This window comes from Mirounga leonina, unplaced genomic scaffold (assembly GCF_011800145.1).
Source record: "Mirounga leonina isolate KUSES-001 unplaced genomic scaffold, KU_Mleo_1.0 Mir_97, whole genome shotgun sequence".
Lineage (NCBI taxonomy): Eukaryota > Metazoa > Chordata > Mammalia > Carnivora > Phocidae > Mirounga > Mirounga leonina.
Genome location: NW_023270889.1, coordinates 105288 through 125782, shown reverse-complemented (window position 1 = coordinate 125782; position 20495 = coordinate 105288). Strand labels below are relative to the sequence as shown.

At 43.8% G+C, this 20495-nt stretch overlaps 1 protein-coding gene across 3 annotated transcripts in view; it reads left to right on the top strand.

The window, feature by feature from the left end:
- Nucleotides 1-20495, top strand: part of LOC118006572 (A disintegrin and metalloproteinase with thrombospondin motifs 12-like) — a 298824-nt gene that overhangs the window by 211900 nt on the left and 66429 nt on the right. For 2 of the 3 annotated variants that reach the window (XM_034999292.1, XM_034999293.1), the window contains exons 13-14: nt 8689-8822; nt 16677-16797. In XM_034999292.1, the coding sequence (XP_034855183.1) occupies nt 8689-8822; nt 16677-16797 (255 nt within the window). Of the gene's footprint in view, nt 1-8688; nt 8830-16676; nt 16798-20495 lie in introns of those variants that run through there. The other variant, XM_034999294.1, reaches the window with a different exon arrangement.

Here is a 20495-nt window from a genome sequence, read left to right as displayed (position 1 = left end):
GCCTGGTGATGGGTATTAAAGAGGGCACGTACTGCATGGAGCACTGGGTGTTATACGCAAACAATGAATCATGGAACACTACATCAAAAACTAATGATGTATGGTGATTAACATAACATAATAAAATAAAATTTAAAAAAGCTGATAGATGATAGATTGATATAAATATAGATTGAAACTAATTTATGTAGGTTCTCAGGGACTTTATTAGCCTGTGTTAATAGAAATGTGTTTATATCCTGCATCTTCTATTAGGAAATGACCAGAGCCTGGTCTCAATGTCATCACTTTCCTGGAATCTTTCTTTTTAGATTTTCTTCTTTCTCGGAACACCCAATTTAGCCCAAATTCATTTAGGCTAATTTTTTAGTTGTTGCTTCCAGATATTTAAGCCCTAGTGATGCTTGACGCCAGTGAGGTTTCCAGCAAAGGTGGGGGATCTGACACGAAGTCAGACCACATCTGCTCCTCGTGGAATAGGATTGTTCAGGAACATCTTTCAGGAATTGTTGCAGTTAGGGTTCCGAGACCGGCACTAGCAGGCAGGAAGTTCAGCAGCTGTGGAAGAAGAGGAGAGGGAAGGCAGAGGGAGTGTGCAGGGGGGAGGCTGTGCTGCAGTGCAAGCTCAGCAAAGGCTGTACCCCACCCCACGGGGAGCTCTGCAACCGGCACAGAGTTTCAGAGTTGCCAGGTTGAGGCGGGAGAGCCAGCCCTTATGCCCCGGCTCCACCGGTCACGGGGTGTGGTCTGCCTAGGGACGGAGTGAGTGTCCTTGGGTGGGGAAGCTCTTAAGCCACGGTGACAGCTCGGGGCTAGTGCAGGCGGTGCTCCCACGAGCTGGAGGGCTAAGGCCCACATCCGGGGGCCTGGGTGGTGTGCACAGAGCTTATTACAGTAATACTTGGGCTTTCGATAGAAACAGCCTTTAAAGAGAATGTAAGTGTGGGGAGCAACCTGCGAGCTCTTCTAGCCAGAAGCCACTCATTGGACAGATTAGGAATCTGAGGCTTCAAGAGAGGAAATGATGGAATAATATGGATGATGTTTGCAGACACCCCAAAGCCAGTCCCAACCCTCTTGGCCCTCACTTTCCTCTACAGTAAGAGACGGAAAATGGAAAGACTCACGAACTCATCTTCCTGGGAGACCCAATTCTGACCAAAGAGATAAAGATGGAGGCCCCACTGGGTAAAGCTTCTGGGAGGGTTTTTTGTTTTTGTTTTGTTTTTTTAGAGGCGAGTGGGGGTGCAGAGGGAGAGAGAGAATCTTAAGCAGGATCCAAGCCCAGTGCACATGCAGAGCCCGACGCGGGCTCCATCTCAGGCCCTGAGATCGGACCTGAGCCAAAATCAAGAGTCGGATGCTTAACTGACTAAGCCACCAGGCGCCTCTGGAAAGGTTTTTAATGGTACCAACCGAGCTGGCCTTCACCCCCTCGCCTTTCTGCCATTCACCCTTCCCCCCTCCGGCTGCCTGGTGGGGGGCGGGGCGGGGGGGCAGAGCAGCCACACTGCAGCCAGAAAGTGGACACTCCCTGCCGAGTGGCTGAGCAGGAAGACTGGAAGGAGGTAAACTCCTACCTCTGAATTTCCTATCATGTGGGGGAAAATAAAGTCCTGTCTATTACAGACAAGGAAGCAACATTTTCTGCTACTTGCAGTGAAACTAATTCCTTTTTTTTTGTTTTTAAGATTTTATTTATTTGACAGGGAGAGATACAGTGAGACAGGGAACACAAGCAGGGGGAGTGGGAGAGGGGGAAGCAGGCTTCCCGTTGAGCAGGGAGCCCGATGTGGGGCTTGATCCCAGGACCCTGGGATCATGACCTGAGCTGAAGGCAGTTGCTTAACGACTGAGCCACCCAGGCGCCCCAGTGAAACTAATTTCTAACGGATGTTCCACAAATAAGTGAAACCGTGTGATTATCCTGATAGTGGGGAGAGCTTATATTAGACTTAGGTCAGTATTTGCTCTGTGCCAGGCCCTCCACTCAGCATGTTATATAACCATGTTTTCCTGATTTTTCTCTCTACAAGAAAATCGTATGGGGAAATGTAGGGTTTTCACCCAATTTATCCAGATATGCTGATAGATGTAGAGAATTTAAGTGACTTGCCCAAACTCAGACTATAGAGTAGAGCCAGGAGGAATTAGCCCAGGCCTGACTGTAGCCTAAATGTTAACCAGTAAAACAGACACTGGGCTAAGCCTGTGTCCTTAACAACCAGGCATCACATTTTGAATTTTACCTAAGATGACGTTCCTATTTTAAGAACAGATGATCTCATGGCCAAGGAACTCTGGTGGGGGGAAAAGAGCCCCAACTGCTGTTTGCATTATGACAAATGCTGGCTTTGTTAAACTGATCTGTCTTGAATCCTTGAAAACCAAGTGTTTCTAAACATTTAAGCATTATGACAAAATTGTTCTTAAATAATTTAAGTTGTAATTCCAAAGGTAGAATCACAGTTCTTAAACACATTAATCAAAAGACAGAACATAAAAATGTATAGCAAACAGAAAATATTACTACATTTAGCCTCACCTACAACATCAGTGAAATAGGTTTAATTTGTTTGAAAAAATTAGCTCTGTTCTTGTTTTTATAGCTCCACAGTTATTGTAGAATATATTAATTTTAATGCCTTCTTCTGTTTGGCTAATGTATATTTTGATATATTTGGGGATTATAATATTGCCATATCAGAAAGTAAAAGAATGTATCAGTTTAGACCAGCCAAAAGTTACAGATCTTAGCAATTATTTGATTTTTGGTAAGGAAGTTTTCATATGTTTTTTTCCTTCAAGCTGATCTGAGCTTAGTCATTAAAATGAGTTTCTTTCTTAAGTTAAATATTACTTGTTACAACAATAAAACATCTTAAGTTATGCCTTCTGCTTAAGGTTTAGTATTTCTTAAAATCTGGCAAGGAACAGCAGATGTGCATATCACCCTGTCTTCTGCTCATGCACACTTCATTGTCCCATCAGATCTCACCTATAAGACACAAGTTCAAGTACAAAATTAAGAGCTTCAAGGGGTGCCTGGGTGGCTCAGTGGGTCAGGTGTCCGACTCTTGATTTTGGCTCAGGGCATGATCTCAGTGTTGCGAGATCCAGCTCCGTGTCAGGCTCTGTGCTGGGCATGGAGCCTGCTTGGGATTCTCTCTCTCTCCCTCTCCCTCTGCTCCCCAACCCCACTCTCTCTCTTTCAAAAAAAGAAAAAAAGAAAATTAAGAGCTTTAAGACAGTGACACAGAGCATTCAATCAAGTGTGATGCCCTGGCCAACTGCTTTGGGGCTCATACCCGTGGAGACCTGCCTGAAAATGGAATGTAGAAACTGGATTTTTTTAAATGGTGAAACTCTAATAGCAAACTTACAAAATGTGAAATGCATCAAAAGTTTTCCTTTACCTAAGAAATACTTTTTCCCTTCTTACCAAGTTTTACCTTTGGCTTCTAATGACCACTTCTTAAAATCATTATCCGAAAATCTTGAGCCATCCTGTTTCACCAGAACCAAAAATTCAGTAGGTTCATTCAGTTACCTAAGCTTCCTTGGAGAGGATTAATCAGACAGTGTGAGGCTGAGAGTTCACCAGTAAATGAGTCTGAGACTCTTCCCTTAGCTGAATTATAAATGGATTTGAATGCTCTTGAAAGGTAGAGGAAAAAAAAAAAAATCTTATGATCCAAAGGGTGTGTCAGGGCAGATGAATAAATCTGAGTGAAAATACTCAACTCTGTGGATGTTCTGAAATCCATGAGGTTGGGATAGACTCTCTGATACTCATGATGACCATGGAGAACTAAGAGCATCTATTGCTACTCCTGTCTCCTTCTGCAGAGGCCCATGTCCTAGGCCAACCTAATGACATACCCAAAGCACCATGGAAGACGAAGGCCAGAGGAGATTCTTTATTAGATTATTCCTAAGACTCCATGGACCACTGTGCTTAGATTCGGTAGAAATTTGTGTTTCTTACATGAAGTAGACTTGAACTAACCTGTCTGACCTTGAAGGATATATTAGTCATGTGTTACATAAGGAAAATGAAAAGAAGTCCTAAAAGGAGGGCCTCTCTTCATGGAGATGTGTTATTATACAGAAGAAAGGAGACCTTTCCAGTGTTCTCGTTGGATAGCCAAGACATTATTTTTTTTTATTTTATTATTTTATGTTAGTCACCATACAGTACCTCAAAAACCCCGTTAGTTTTTGATACAGTGTTCCATGTTTGCATTGTTTGCATATAACACCCAGTGCTCATTGCAATACGTGCCCTCCTTAATACCCATCACCAGGCTAACCCATCCCCCCACCCCCCTCCCCTCTGAAACCCTCAGTTTGTTTCCTGGAATCCATAGTCTCTCATGGTTCGTCTCCCCCTCCGATTCCCCCCCTTCATTTTTCCCTTCCTTCTCCTAACGTCCTCCATGCTATTCTTTATGTTCCACAAATAAGTGAAACGGTGTGATAATTGTCTTTTTCTGTTTGACTTATTTTACTTAGCATAATCCCTTCCAGTTCCATTCATGTCGATGCAAATGGTGGGTAGTCATCCTTTCTGATGACTAAGATGTTATTTTTAAAAGGAATGTATGTTTCCTTAAAAAACATGCAAGTGTACATAATAGAATGAAATAAAAATAAATTACTATCCCACCATGCTTAACTTATTCCTTAGAGGCAACCATTGTTAACAGCAGGTTTTAGTTTGCACACAAGATGAAACCATACCTTGCTAGTCTTGCAACTTTCTTTATTCATTAGCAGAATGTCATAATATTACAGCTTACTTCATTCCTTGTAGTGACTGCATACTGAGTCTGTGAATAAACTAAACAACATTATATGAGTGCAACTTCATTGATCCGTCCTTTTCTCTCTGGATAAACCTTTAATGCTGCAATGAACACCCTTGACTTCTATCACTAAGGTCAAGGTTCAGTTTTATGACTGAGTTGATTCTCTCTCCGGATCGAGATGATCTCTTTGCCACTTGGTCCCAAATTTTCTCCCTAACAGTGTTGACCTCTGTCATGTCTGTTAATTAGTAAACATGCGTTAGGAGCCTTTTCTAGGGGTAACGGTCTGCTAGTATTCATTGGGAAAGGTTAATGGTAATAACTTGCCACATCTAAACAACCACCCTGTGCCAGATACCCCATTAGAGGTTTTAATATCATTCTCGGACAAGCCCACTGCTCAGACTAGAGACCGAGGAGGCCTTGGGTGAGATGTAGGGGTCAGGGCCGAGACTGGAATCCCTGGAGATCTGATGTTCAAGCTGTGTGAAGCAGAATCCCCTGGACTGTGCTTATTCTCACCTTTGTTGTGCAGTTGAGTCCTCAACAAGCATGTCTTACGGCTCCTCCTCCACATTCTGAGCTGGCCAATAATGGCCGGTCAATGCACAGAGGATCTAAGTGTCCTCGAGGACATTGCAGCTTGGCTGAGGAGCTTGTAAAATCCATAGTCTCGAAAGCATAGAGCTGTGAAGACCTCAGTAGTTACTGTGTGAGCAGAACATCTTTGAACCGGGTCCAGAGTGGCAGTAAAGGAAAGTCATGGAACCACCTGCTGATCTAGCAGGGATCTAGAATTTTTTATGCTAAACTGACAAGACAGAAATTGTTTAGGAAATAGTAACACAAAGTCTGGATTTAGTGTAGAACTGATTAGAAGTGGTGTAACAGAATAATCTGAAGGAGAAGAGGCTATTTCAGGAAAGGTTTGTCTGTGTGGGAAGGAGAACTGAACCAGCATTACAAAATATGTGTCTTTTGGCTGCTATGGGAGAAGATTGGAATGATAGAAGCATAGCATGGTGGGGCAACCCCAAGACCTTTAGAATTCATCTAGAGTTTATGGTAAAGAGGTGAAAACAACAATCATAACTGCCATTTGTCGAGCACTTACTGTTATACCAGATCCCATGCAGAGTGCTCAACATATGATCTCTGTCTTAACCCTCACCAATTGCATTGCCAGGTGGGTATTATTATCCCCGTTTTTCAGATGAAGAAACTGAGTCACAGAAAGCTTTAGTAACTTTCTCAAGGAAATATTGGACTTTCATGAGCTAAAATTTTACATACACTCCCTGTAGAAATCAGAGGCTGGTGATTCTCTGTATTTAAGCCCTGTGAGAGAATATTAAAATGGAGTCCCACTGGAATTCTACCAAGTTCTCACCTCAGATATGAGCTGTAAATAAATGCATTGCCTAATAACCTAAAGAGTAGATACTTCAGAGAGCTTTTGTTAAAGAAAATTCTGTGCCTGTAGGTTAGGGGATAGTAGAGTGGGCTCTAAGCTAAAGCACCAGGTTTAGCTCTACCACTCACACTGTGAGATCTCGGGAAACTCCATTTTTCTGTGCCTTATCTATGAAATGGTGATAATAAAAGAACTAACACCATAGGGGGGTTGTGACTGTTAAAATGAGAGATCACTGCTGTGAAGCACAACAAGATCTGGGAAAGAGTGTGCAAATGATATATTGGCTGTTTTTTTTTTTTAATTTTTTTAATTTATTTATTTGACAGAGACAGAGAGAGCAGGAACACAAGCAGGGGGAGTGGGAGAGGGAGAAGCAGGCTTCCCGCTGAGCCGGGAGCCCGATGTGGGACTCGATCCCAGGACCCCGGGATCATGACCTGAGCCGAAGGCAGTCGCTTAACCAACTGAGCCGCCCAGGTGCCCTTGGCTGTTATTTTATTAAGCAAAATTCCTCTTAACTCACCATATAAACAAGACTAGTGAAAGTCTCTGGATAGTTTTTTCCTTCAGGGAGTGAGTCAAATAGTACAAGCCCAGAGGGAGTAAAACTAAGGCAACCGTTGGAACTTCACCAGTCTGGAATTCAGTACAACACTTGCCATTGGATGGGGATTTCCTTGCTAGGAGGACCCATTTATACACAACCCCTGAGAGTGAGCACCATCTTAAATTTTGCAGCCTCTTCATTTCTAGTCCCAGCCCTTCCCAGCAGGCTGCAACAGATAATTCCTTTAGAAAAGCTCCAGAATTACTCAGAGCTGCTTTCTCTTTGTGCTTTATGTGTCCAAATACAAAATCTCAAATCCAAATTCTAAAGCTCAAATCAAAGTCTTATTTAACAGTGTTTCCCCTGCCTCCATCCTTCTACTTAATAGCCCAGTGTTTCATGAAATGATTCCCCAGACTCAGCACACCTGGATGGGTGATCCCATCTCCAGGAGAGCAGAGCTGCACCCAGGGGGCTCCCTCTACGTCCCTTCTGTTCTGGTTCAGGCAGTGACAGAGCTAATCACATTGCCAGGAATAAAGGTTTACAATAATCCCAAGTCTTGCTTTGTCCCCGGGTCTTCTGGTCCTTTTCCATTGGTGCTTTGTGCTGTGATCTCTCCAACTCATTTTGACTTTGTTCATTTCCTCAGACAACTTATCCACTGCTCTTTGTATAACATCAGTCAGTATGCTTCCTTTGTTTTTACCTTTGTCCTCTAAGCTTTAAACAGATGCTCTTGACCTCTGTCTCAAGTTTGCCCAGAACTTCTGCTCTTAGTTATGTTTGTGTTTTGTACTTTTATTTCTTTACCAAATGGATCTTGCATTCTTGAGCAGCCATACCTAGGGTTGAACACTCTGGCTTTGTGTTAGCTGGGTATTTGTATTAGCATCCACACTGGGTGGGTCCATGGCATATGGTCGATGGCTGGTCTCATTGAGCTCTCAGCTGGTCACCCCCCCCAGAAACTCAAGTCCTTCCTCAATAAACAGATCCAAAAGAGATTCCCCACAAGAAAGACCTTTCTGAAAAATACATTCTCAGGTTTTTCAATTAAAAAAAAAACAAGATGTAACATTCACAAGGAAATTACTATATGAATTCTTCATATCATACACAGGTATTACCTATTAAAATTTTTAAGGCAATTTATGCTTTCAAAGTTATCTTTCTGGTTACTGTATTTACCTATGTATAGGTACATATTTTATTAAGTAAATCTTTAGAACAGTTCTTGTGCTGGAAATCAACCCATCCTCATTCACAAGGGAGTAGAAAATTGAACCCTAAAATATATTCATTGTAGGACCCAGCATAATGGGATAGACCATTACGGTAAGCACGTTGGCTTCAGCTTCAGCAAAAAATCAGGCTTTCTGTTTCTCTGTGTTTGTAAATCTGTGTCCAAGGACTTCTTGGACTTGAGGAGAGCAAAGGAAGATGTTCGTTGGTGGTGGGGTCATGATAGTGGTGGCAGTGTTCGTAGAGACCTGGCCCCGTGGGAGGGGACTGCCTCTTCCCTAGAGGTCTACTTACTTTGCAGCAAACAGTGGGCAGGCGCCATGCTTGTCTGGAGTCCTGTGGTTGCTTTTACTTCGTTTCTAGGTTAACACCAGAGGCTCCGCACCTTCTCTTTAGAAGCACAGTTCAGTGTTTGATTGAAAGGTCTCATCATTTATAACAAAGGGCATAACATTTTAAACAATCTTCTAGATTTAATTTGTTGTAGAACCCTTTAACTGGAAAAAGAAAAAAAAGCCTGCCTTTCAGCATGTGTCACAGGAAAGGTGAAAGATGGGAACCTCCAGATAAACGACTCTTGGGGGGTAGTATGTACAAAAATAATCCTGCAGGAAGGGTGCTGAGCTAAAAAAGCTAACTTGCAAGGATTTGTCTCTTTTTCACTCCAGCACATCCTTGTGAGCTCTACTGCCGACCCATAGATGGCCAGTTTTCCGAGAAAATGCTGGATGCTGTCATTGATGGTACCCCTTGCTTTGAAGGTGGCAACAGCAGAAATGTCTGTATTAATGGCATATGTAAGGTATTGGGTATGTTTCCTTAATCTACAACTTTATAAAAATCATGATTTTTATTAATTCAGGAAGTCAGGTGTTCTAAGCTTTTGCTTTCATGACATTGGCACGAAAACCTCACATTGGTCTGGTTTTTATATGTGATCTGTGAGACAGGAATTTACAGTTTTGATCAGAGCCAACAGTTTGGAACTGAATGCTTTCCCTCCTGCTGTGGTCTTTGTTTCTTGACTTACTGATGTTTTCTGTGATATCATTTTAGGCATTAGAACAGAGTAAAATTGAAGAAGAAGCAATTTAAAGGAAGAATTATTAGGAAGAGACGACCCTGATTATTTTTGTGGTATTAAATTATTTATTGGTTACATGCCAGCAGAGTGCTTAAACTTGAGAAAAAGCTGAAATTAACAATAGTTTGCGTAGTGTTTTGTGCAAAGCATTTTTACATGTAATTCTCCATTGATTACCAACATGATCCACCTTAGGAAGAGAGATGGCATGACAGGTAGTTTTCAGCCAGGTCTTCTGATTTCTGTTTAGCTTTTCCACACTGACTCCATTAATCAACTCCGCCTTTTCAGAAATGACTGAGACCTGATTTGTCAGTGCTTTTATATGCACAACCATTGAAGAACTCTTTTCCGGTGCTTGCCGTTTAGTTTGCAAGGAACTGATGAACAAGTTTTGTGATCCAACACCCAGGCATAAATCTCTGTTTAAAGAAAAGGTGTTTTTAATCAATGAAGGAGAAGTTATATAAAAGTTCTAATTAGCTGTTAGGAAAGCACAATGATTAGTGCTCAGGCTCTAGAATCTGAACTTAATACCGTTGTGTACCAATTGTATAACTCTGTATATTTTGCTGAGACTCATTTTTTTTTCTTAAAATTGGAGTGTTAATGTAACTTCCTAGTTGGTGTCCAAAAGATTAAAGACAGACATCTATGTTAAGCCCCTAACAGAGCCCCTGACACACAATAAACTTCTAATTCATTTTATTTCCTTTTGTAAATGTTTATCGTAATTTTTTTTCCACTGGACTAAATTGCTGTCATGGAAAGCTCCTGCCCATAAATGTTCACTGCCCCGGAAAGATATATTTATCACCTTGAAGTTGCCTATTGACTTATTCCAGTAGTGACCAAAGCATAGGAGGCAACATGACAATTCCCGGGAATGGGTGAGTTAAAAGCAAGTCCTAATCATACTCTACATTTGTAAGAACTCAGGCAAAATTCTCTTTCAGACTCATTACTAATCATCACTGTAGCTACAAAGAGCCAGAAGTAATTAATATGTATTGAGGTTAGATCGGTTCTCCAGAGTGGGAAGAGGTTTATCTAGCTAATTCAGGCCAAAACAGCCCCATCACCGTCCAGAGGCAGTGGTTCTCAGGCCTGGCTGCCTATTAGAATCATCTGAAGAGCTTTTAAAAACTAGTGATATCTGGGGGCGCCTGGGTGGCTCAGTCGTTAAGCGTCTGCCTTCGGCTCAGGTCATGGTCCCGGGGTCCTGGGATCGAGCCCCGCATCGGGCTCCCTGCTCCGCGGGAAGCCTGCTTCTCCCTCTCCCACTCCCCCTGCTTGTGTTCCCTCTCTCGCTGTGTCTCTCTGTCAAATAAATAAATAAAATCTAAAAAAAAAAAACAAAAAAACTAGTGATATCTGGACTCTATCTCAAACCTGTTGATTCAGAACCTCTGGGATTCGGGGCCTGAGCACTGACATTTTAAAAACTTCCCAGGTAATTGTCATATGCAGCTAGGGCTGAGGACCTTAATCACTGAGAAATGAATGCGATGCTAAAATTCTCTGTTAGACCTAAACACCTTTGCAAGCACAGAGACGGTATCTTTAGCATATGATGGAGAACACAGGTGCTTTGAACAAAACATAAGGGATCTTGGGTATCTCTCTTGACACCAATTAAATCAGCTTAATAGAATAAGCTGGAGTCTCTCAGCTTGACTTCCTCTTTTTGGAAACCAGTTGGGGCTTGTTAGAAGCTGTAATTACCCACTTTCTCTCTTTACCACATTGAGCAAGATTTTAAGCTGAAAAATTATGTCAAATCAAATTTGTCTTAATAGCCTAAATACAATTTACCTTCCAAGGATCTAGGTTGTGGTTATTTTCAGCTTTGTTAGTCTTCTTACTGATTTACTACAGTTTTTTCAAAGGGCATTGAACATATATTGAAATAAAAAGATACACCATCAGAAAAAAATATGTATGCAGTGTCTAATCCATCTTCTTTGTGAATATGAAAATATGTTTGCTTATCTTCACATAAACATTCATTGAATTTGCTTTTATTCATATATTCAGCTATTTTGAAATGATGATATTTGCCATCATTTTGGCCTGTTAGATTTGCAGATTCCATTGTCAAGAGAGTCAGCAGGCCTTGCTCAGAAGTGAATTTGTTCTAGGAGGTAAACTGTCTATTGCTGCCCTTCTCCATTTTTTTAAAAAGTTGTACTAAACTCTTAAACTTGTTTATCAAAGATACGAATTTAAACTTAGACTTTTCAGGCTATCTCCCATTTTTGTTTGTTTGTTTTTAATTTTTTTTTAATATTTTATTTATTTATTTGAGAGAGAGAGAGAGCACAAGCTGGGGAAGTGGCAGGCAGAGGGAGAAGTAGGCTTCCTGCTGAGCAGGGAGCCCGATGTGGGCTCGATTCCAGGACCCTGGGATCCTGATCTGAGCCGAAGGCAGCTGCTTAACTGACTGAGCCACCCAGGCGCCCCTGTTTGTTTTTAATTTTTAAAAAGATTTTATTTTTGAGAGAGAGAGAATGAGAGAGACAGCATGAGAGGGGTGAGGGTCAGAGGGAGAAGCAGACTTCCTGCTGAGCAGGGAGCCTGATGCGGGACTCGATCCTGGGACTCCAGGATCATGACCTGAGCTGAAGGCAGACGCTTAACCAACTAAGCCACCCAGGCACCCCTATCTCCCATTTTTAATCACAAGCAGGACATGGAATAAGCTTGTAAACTTACGGGCAGGTATTCCCACACCTGCCCCCAGCCCTTTCTCCTGGGAACCAGCTCTTGATTTCAGGTTCTTCTCTCTCCCCTTTTCTCCCAGTCAGCATGGCTCTGGCTTCACTTCCTTCCCAAGCAGCCCGGATGCCCTGATCTGTCGCATCAGCTGTTCCCACACTTCTCTTAGCCTTTTATCCACCTCTCACCCCAGGACCCTGGACCCGATCAACCCCTTTTTGCTCTTTTTTTTTTTTTTTAAGATTTTATTTGACAGAGAGAGACACAGTGAGAGAGGGAACACAAGCAGGGGGAGCGGGAGAGGGAGAAGCAAGCTTCCCGATGAGCAGGGAGCCTGATGCGGGGCTCGATCCCAGGACCCTGGGACCATGACCTGAGCTGAAGGCAGACGCTTAACGACTGAGCCACCCAGGCACCCCAACCCCTTTCTGCTCTTAGGCTCAGCCTACTGCATACATCTTAAAATAAAAAATCAACTTTGTGAATCCCAGTTTAGTCCTCCACCTTACGTGATATCTTTCTACCTGTCCTACGTGAGCTCCCCTCTCTCATTCTCTCAGAAACTGTCCTGAACCTGCTTTGCTCTCTCTCCAGGCCATTTTGGCCATTTCAGTGATTTGTGGAACATCCCCTTATCAGTTTGTCTGGGCCACATCTCTCTCCAGAATGCCAGATCCTAACCTTCAAAGTTATGGTGAGGACAGCCTTTTTATCAAATGGCAGTATCATTTACCTGTTCTTTTCAGGGAAGCGTAACTCTGCCCCATTATTACACTTGGAGTTTCACCAGCTAAGAACAAGTCTCATCTTAGAACCAGGCAGACTTCCGTTGTCTACCTCTGCCGAGGGGCTATAGGGAGCAGTGATGACATTCTAGGTGGATCGGGTCTTGGCACCAGTTGTTATTTCAGGTCTTCTCCGTCCCCTGAGAATTTACAAAGTAAAACAGTGTTAACTCATAAGCAAAATGTGAGAATTGCTAAGAATACATATTACGCATTCACTAACAGAGCTGGAGGCCTGGATGAAAGCCTGGAACCTGAAATCTCTAATACTCAAGATAGTGTGCACTTCAGTCCACATGACAGGGTCAAGAATTGATGGATATGCTTCTGACAGGACATAATCATTAGAATAAAAAGGCAATCTACAGAATGAGAAAATATTTGCAACCATATATATGACAAGGGGTTAATATCTAAAATGTGTAAGGAACTCCTACAACTCAATAGCAGAAAAACAACCCGATTAAAAGAATGAGCAAAGGACTTGAATAGATATTTCTCCAGAGAAGACATACAAATGGTATATGAATAGGTGTTTAACACTATTGAACATCGAAATACATATCAAACCCACCATAAGATATCCCCTCACACCTGTTAGGATGGCTATCTTCAAAAAACCAAAAGATAAGTGTTGCTGAAGATGTGGAGAAATGGCGACCCTACATATTGTTGGTGGGAATGTACAATTGTGCAGCCATTATAGAAAACAATATGGAGGTTTCCTCAAAAAAATTAAAAATAAAACCTACCATATGACCCAGACGTGGGACTTCTGGGTGTGTATCCAAAAGAATTGCAATCAGCATCTTGAAGAAATATCTGTACTCCCATGTTCATTACAGCGGTATTTACAACAGCCAACCTATGAAACCAACCCAAATGTCCATCAACAGATGAGTAGACAAAGAAAATGTGGTATATACCATGTTGTATCCATACTATGGAATATTATTCAGCTTTTAAAAAAAGGGAAATCCTGCCATTGTGACAATAGGGATGAGTCTGGAGGACATTATGCTCAGTGAAACAAGACCCTCACAGAAGAACAAACTCCACATGATTCTACTTACATGAGAATCTGCAATAGTCAGCCTCACAAAAGCTAAGAATAAAACAGGGATGCCAAGGGCTGAGGGGAGGGAACCGTGGAGAGTTGTTGTTCAATGGGTATGAAGTTTCAGTCAGGCAAGATGCCAAGTCCTAGACATCACTGTGGATATGGTGTTTGTGGTTAATATACTGTATAGTACACTTAAAAATTTGTTGAGAGCCTAGATCCCCTGTTAAATGTTCTTAGCACACACACAGAAAGAGTCACAAGGAAGCTGTGAGGGGGGGATGGCTATGCCTGTTACCTTGATGGTAAGTGATGGTTTCACCGGTATTTGTGTAAATCCAAGCTCATCAGGTTGTTCACATTAAATGTGGACAGTGTTTTCTATATCTACTATGCCTCAATAAAGCTGTTTTTAATTTTTAATTTTAATTAATTTGTTTTTTTAAAGATGAGGAAATTGGGACTCACAGAAGTCCCTTAGGTATTTTTTTTAAAGATTTTATTTATTTATTTGACAGAGTGCATACAAGCCAGGGGAGCGGCAGGCAGAGGGAGAGGGAGAAGCAGGCTCCACACGGAGCAGAGAGCTGGACCTAGGGCTCGATCCCAAAACCCGGGGACCATGACCTGAGCCGAAGACAGACGCTTAACCAACGGAGTCACCCAGGCACCCCAATAAAGCTGTTTTTTAAAGAAAGAAGTTATACAATGGGAAATTTAAATTATTTTTTTTTAATGTTGCTCATTGGAGTGGCAGTCAGGCATGTGAGGAGTCCCACCTGAGGAGACCCTTGCTGGACTCATTGTCCGCGTTTGGTAGCTGCGGGAAAGCCACCTCTGATTCTGCTGAAGGCGGAAAGACAATATTGTCGTGGGCCCCCTTGCCAGAGTACATGGCACGAAAAAGCAGAGTGACATCTGCTTGCTTTCCCCTGGGAGCCCTTATGTTTTATGTGCAGCAAGGGGGACTGGCTTATGTCTTCCTAGGTCTCGTGTTAGACACTGGATGCAGTGTTGCTTGTGCTGGGTGCTGCTGATGGGAGAAGCAGTTGAGGTGACGCCTCTACAAGAACCCCTCTAATTTGCTGTGGGACAGTGAATATGCCTTGTCTCCCTCCCCCACCCCCACCTCCAGCCCCAAGTATGCAGACAGATACTGCTGGAGAGAAAGATGGGCTCACTGTATTTGTTTTCCTGGCTTTCTTAACGTTATTCTTCACATTTGTATCTATCCTCTTCTGGTAGAGATTTGAAAAAACACTTTACTGTGTCTCCCAGTTGATTTCCTGGCTCATCCCAAATGAGAGAAGGAATGAAAGTCTCTGGGGGTATGACCTGTGAGGATCGGCTTATCAGAGTATGCTCAAGCTTGATGTAAACATATCACTTGTGAAGGGCTGACATTTTACTCATGACCACTGAGTACACATCCAGACAGTTTCTTTTTCTTATTGTGATTAGCATGATTAATTTTTTAAAAATCTCTTAGCACTTTATTTTTTTCCCAACTGGGTCACGTAACACAATCCTTGGACCTAAAGAGACAGTTTGAGGAATGGAGGTATTCTCTGTCACCGGCCATTAATTCTCTGTTCAGCTGGTGGAGGGAGGGTGTATTTAAAAACCCAAACTGTTCTTCCTTTCAGTCAATTTGAGTTGGCTCTAAAATAAGAAAGGAAATGTGATGAGCACCACTTCTCTGTGGAGGTGCCCAGTCACTCTACTGTACACCTGAAACTGATAGGACACTGCATGTTAACTCTAATGGGATTAAAACACAAACTTGGAAATATAAAAAATAAAACAAGGAAGGGAATTATCCTTGAAGGAGAAAAAAATAAAAATAAAACTGCGTAGGCACACTTCTTTGCAAGCAGAGAAGTCTGACTAGTAGAATATGGTCCAGTTTCCCTCTCTCTTTGGCCAGAGAGCAAGCAACAAAGACCTCCAGGGGAGGCTCGTGTGTTTCGTGACTTTCTGTCTAAGTGTCATGATTTTTTGGTTTCTGATGCTACTGAACAGCCCCAGTTTAATTGCTCTCCTTTCCCAGCATGGGGATTTTCGGGTGGGAAAGACTTGGCTGAGGAGAAGGATCCATGGCGAGGGAAAGAAGGTGACAGAGAAGGGCCGATGGGCAGAGCCCTGGGAAGGGATCCTGTCCAGAGCATGGGCGAGGTCAGTCTCGGCTCACGGGAGAAAGCTCATGATGGCTGGGATACGGCTACGTGTGAGGTGCAGTGGGGGCTGGGTCTTAGGAGGCTGCAGAGCATCAGGTGATGGTCCACAGGTCAGAGATGTCACCCCTCATGGGACTGACGGAGTCTCAGCATCGAGCCAGCCCTTCCTCTTGGTGGCCACTGGCTCGCCCGCTGTGCTCAGACAGGAGGCAGGGATCACCCCAGGGAGGCGTGGCAAGGGATTGGACCACCACTTTATAGGCGGAGTAACTCCATCATCCCTGGGAATTCTCACCAGAGACGAGGGGACATGAGGCTTGCACATCAGAAGGGGGTTTACTGTTCCAGCAGCTGTGATTCCAAGACATTTTCTTTTTTTTTTTTTTTAAGATTTTATTTATTTATTTGAGAGAGAGAGAATGAGAGACAGAGAGCACGAGAGGGAGGAGGGTCAGAGGGAGAAGCAGACTCCCTGCCGAGCAGGGAGCCCGATGCAGGACTCGATCCTGGGACTCCAGGATCATGACCTGAGCTGAAGGCAGTCGCTTAACCAACTGAGCCACCCAGGCGCCCCCCAAGACATTTTCGATGTTGAATGTTTGGAACGGTGTTCAGTTCCGGCTGTGACTCAGGGGAAACCAGAGACCCACTCAGTGTGCCTTTACCATCGGTGGATGCTGTGGTTACTCCTCTGGCTGCCCCCAGGGACAGGAACCGTTTGTCCCTGTATCTGTCCCCAGCCCCGATCTCATCAAGAGTGAAGGGGAAAAGGAGAAGGCGGGTGTGGGGTCCCCTGTCTGTGTCGGTGACCCTCAGCCTCTCTTCCCCACAGATGGTCGGCTGTGACTACGAAATCGGCTCCAACGCCACGGAGGATCGCTGCGGGGTGTGCCTTGGGGATGGCTCTGCCTGCCAGACCGTGAAGAAGATGTTTAAACAGAAAGAAGGATCTGGTAACAAACAAATAATTGAAGTGGCAGGGGACTGAGAGTGGAGGGCAAGATGGATGGCTGTGTATTAAAGCAGATTGTAACTTTCGAAGAACTCCGCAGGGACGTAGCCTTCCAGACAAAGGCATAAGGGCTCCTTGACAGGTTTAGGAATGGGGCTGATTGCTGGGCACTTACAGGAAGTCTCCCACTGCACGGGGATTTAAGTCTCCCACTGCCTGGGGGCTGTTCCCGGGAACGGGAATGAGTGTCCTTCCTGGGAGAGCACCCGGGGCTGAAGCCAGTGGTATAGGAATGGACCTCAAACTCAACTGGGGGAGACAGAGCTCAAAAGCCGGCCATGAAGTGTGTAGACACAGGGCGGGCTCTCAGGGAGAGGGCAGAGAAGCCAGCAGTGGGCTTTAAGGCAGAAGGCTCGGAGTGCACCTTCAGGGACAAAGGAGAGGCAAGGCCAGGTGGCTTGGGCTTGCTCTTCTTCCCCATCTCTCCCAGGAAGGGGGTCCCACCCGCTGCCGCCCTATGGTGTCCCAGGGGGCGGCTGCCACCTGACGTCCCCTCCTGACCCATGCTCTGCTGTTCCTTTCCCATGATGACCTTCCACAAGATTTCTACTTTGTGCGGCTCTGGGCTACTAATAATCCTCGGGAATGAAGAGCCCACCCTCACCCCGAAGCAGCCATGACCCTGCCTGTTTGTCTTCAGTTGAAACTGCCGGTCCCTTGACACCAGCAGTGATTGATAGCTGAAGCGGTCTTGGGAGGAGGCTAAGTTAGGCCCAGAGATGATGAAGACAGCTCAGAGTATCAAAGTTTAGGCGCCCCTCGAAATACACTAAGACAAGAATTCAGGGACCAAGAGTTTACTTGCGAGTCGGGGGGTCCTGGAAAACACCAGTAGGGCATTCAAGAAGTGAAATGGGGAAAGGAGGAGAGCCAAGAAAGGGTGCGTCATTAAGCCAGTGACCATTATATAGGAGCCAGTGTCGAAGTTGTACATTGGAATTTTCCCACCCAAGGGGTGAAGGAGCTGAGACCATACATGCCAACTCTCGCCGGTCACTGCTTGAGGCTACTTTGAGGAGGGGGCAGTTAGGTTGTTAATTCTCTGGATTCCAAAGAAATGCAGATGCTGAGAATAGGGAGTCCACTGTGCACTCCCCAGGTAGGGCCTGAGGAGAGAGGGGCGGTGTCTACACTGGAGTGTTACCCGGGGCGGGAAGTGACAGGGACTCCCAGATGTAGTGGGCCACCCTTTTCCTGGGTCCCGACAAAGCAGTGCCTCTCTTTTAGACATGCTCACCGCCCAGGATGAAGTTACTAAGTATGCCCTCGAGTACCAGGTGCATTGATTAAATGCCCTGTTGGCCCCCAGGACACGTCACAGTGGTCGACCTGAATTTGTTTAATTTCATCCCTATTTTTTGATCTTTGACTATTGAATTAATAAGGTTAAATTGTAAAGTGAAATGCTTATCTTGCTCTTTAGAATTATCACTGAAGGACTATATTTATGTCTATTTGATGGCTTTTGTATGCATGAAACGTGTCCTTTGAATCACTTATTTGGAATGTGAATGATAACCCAGCGTTTCTTAGGCGTATGATAAATAAATAGCTAATATTTATTCAATCTTATAAAGATGCTATGTAAATATTTTCTGTTAGTTAGATGTGACCTTATTTACTTGGATTATAAAGTCACCCTTAAAATCACGTTTCTACATTTACTCTCCCTATTATTTATCTATGGGAGTTCATATCTTCGCCCTCAGATAATGCTGTGCTCCCAACATTATGGTAACTCTTTTGAAAAGCAGTTTTCATTCTCAAATGTCCACCACTTAACCTTTTAACTAAGCCCTTAGGAATATGGGCTTTAGTTCTGGATTCTTGACTCTACTCTGGTTTCTTGGGAGTGGGGGAAAAGACCAGAAGCATCTGGAGCTTCCCTCCCACCCCCGCCCCTGCCTTAGAGACCTTAATGCCTCCAGCCACATGCCCAGCACCGAAGATTTGGCATCCCTCGTGCCTTTGATTTGCAGTCCTTCTTCTCCCATTTGCTTCCCAGAGAGCTTCTGCTGGCTCTTGGCACCCAGGGAGTGGTGTCAACTTCAGACTGTGCGTATCCTGAGAAAGCCTCAAAGCTCTCTGGCACTGCTAACCCCAGCGCGGTGAGGAAATCCAGCCAGATCTCGCTCTGGACTCTGTTAACACCCAGCAGGGTTGTCTGTGTTCCTTTTACCCACCAGGCAGATCCCACCTTTGCTGCATGCCTAATAAAGCCAGATACGTCATAAAGACCCTGGCTGCCACCCCTCCACAATAGGAGTGAAACCAAGAAATACTGCAAAACTATGGGAAATGGAATGAGATGGCTCTGGGCAGATTGATTAACTCAAAGGCCAAAGTCAAAAGAGGGAACTTAACATCCTCTTTTTGAAGACACCCAAGGCATAGTTAGTTGTTTTCTGTACGTATTCACATGCTGCCTTACTTCTCCTTACGTTGTATTCTTTCTCTCTAGTGCAGTTATAAACTGAGGGGTGAATTGTCTTTTAGGCTTTGTCACCACCCTGCCCAACCCCAAGTCAGCAAATGTTATTTCTATCTGTAGGAGGTATTCAGTGAGCGCTCATATAAATGCAAATGAAAAAAGGTTTTCTTAAGGTTGATTCCATATCCCTTTGACAATAAAGGAGACAAGTCGTTAACTGTTTTACAGTTATGTTGATGGAATATTGGATATTTTTCCTCTGCGCTGTCCTGTTCCTGCTGGCTTAGCTGTAGTGTTGTAGCTCTGGTTGTTTTTGTTTTACCATGGATTGGTACAATATTGCAACTGTAATATTGTAAACCTAATATTATAATACTGGGTTTGGGTCACTTTCTTACTGTGGCCCAAAGACATAAATCTCAGAGTTTTCCCCTTCTTGTGCATATCCTGAAGTATTCTTTTCTCCTTGTGTCTCCACCCTCAACTGTGGTTTCTTAAAAAAATAAAAAAGAAGAACTATGGTTTCTTTGGTGGGTAGCAGTGATTGGCTTGCGGGGTTCACACTGTAACTTCGTCTCCCGGGTCAAGGCACCTTCAAGAATCTGTGATATGAGGGGAGACCTGAAGGAGGATTCTTCCAGAGCAAGTATGTTTCTGCAGTTGGTTACATGGGGGCTGTGGTTGGAGATGGCTTCATTATCCTGGCACTTAGGCGTCAGATCTCCAGAGCCTTGTTATCACAACCATGACCTTGAGAGAAAACCCAGTGTCTCCTTTCTGAGGGAAGTTAACAACCATCAGACAACACCAGAAAAACAGTGAACTTGGGCAAGAGGTAGCACTAGCACTTGAGGCAAGGTCATCTCTGTGACTAGGAAATAATGGGAATATGTAATCAGTCACCTAGAAGAATCCAAAACTCTTTCAAACTTTGCATAGCCTAACTGATCCATGCATCTACTTGTGTTCTTCCTTCCTATTTAGTTTGGCTTGTGGCTTTCTTTTAACAGAGTGGTTTAAAACAAAAGTGTAGGTGGAGAAGTCTGCATTAGAGATGCACATGGTGGTCAGACCCAGCTTCTCCTCCTCTCTCACTGCTGCTCCCTTTGACTATGGAAGCATAAAATATTAGCCAAGTCCCTTTTCCTCTTTTTTATTGTTGTTTGGTTTGGTTTGGTTTGGTTTGGTTTGGTTTGGTTTGGTTTGGT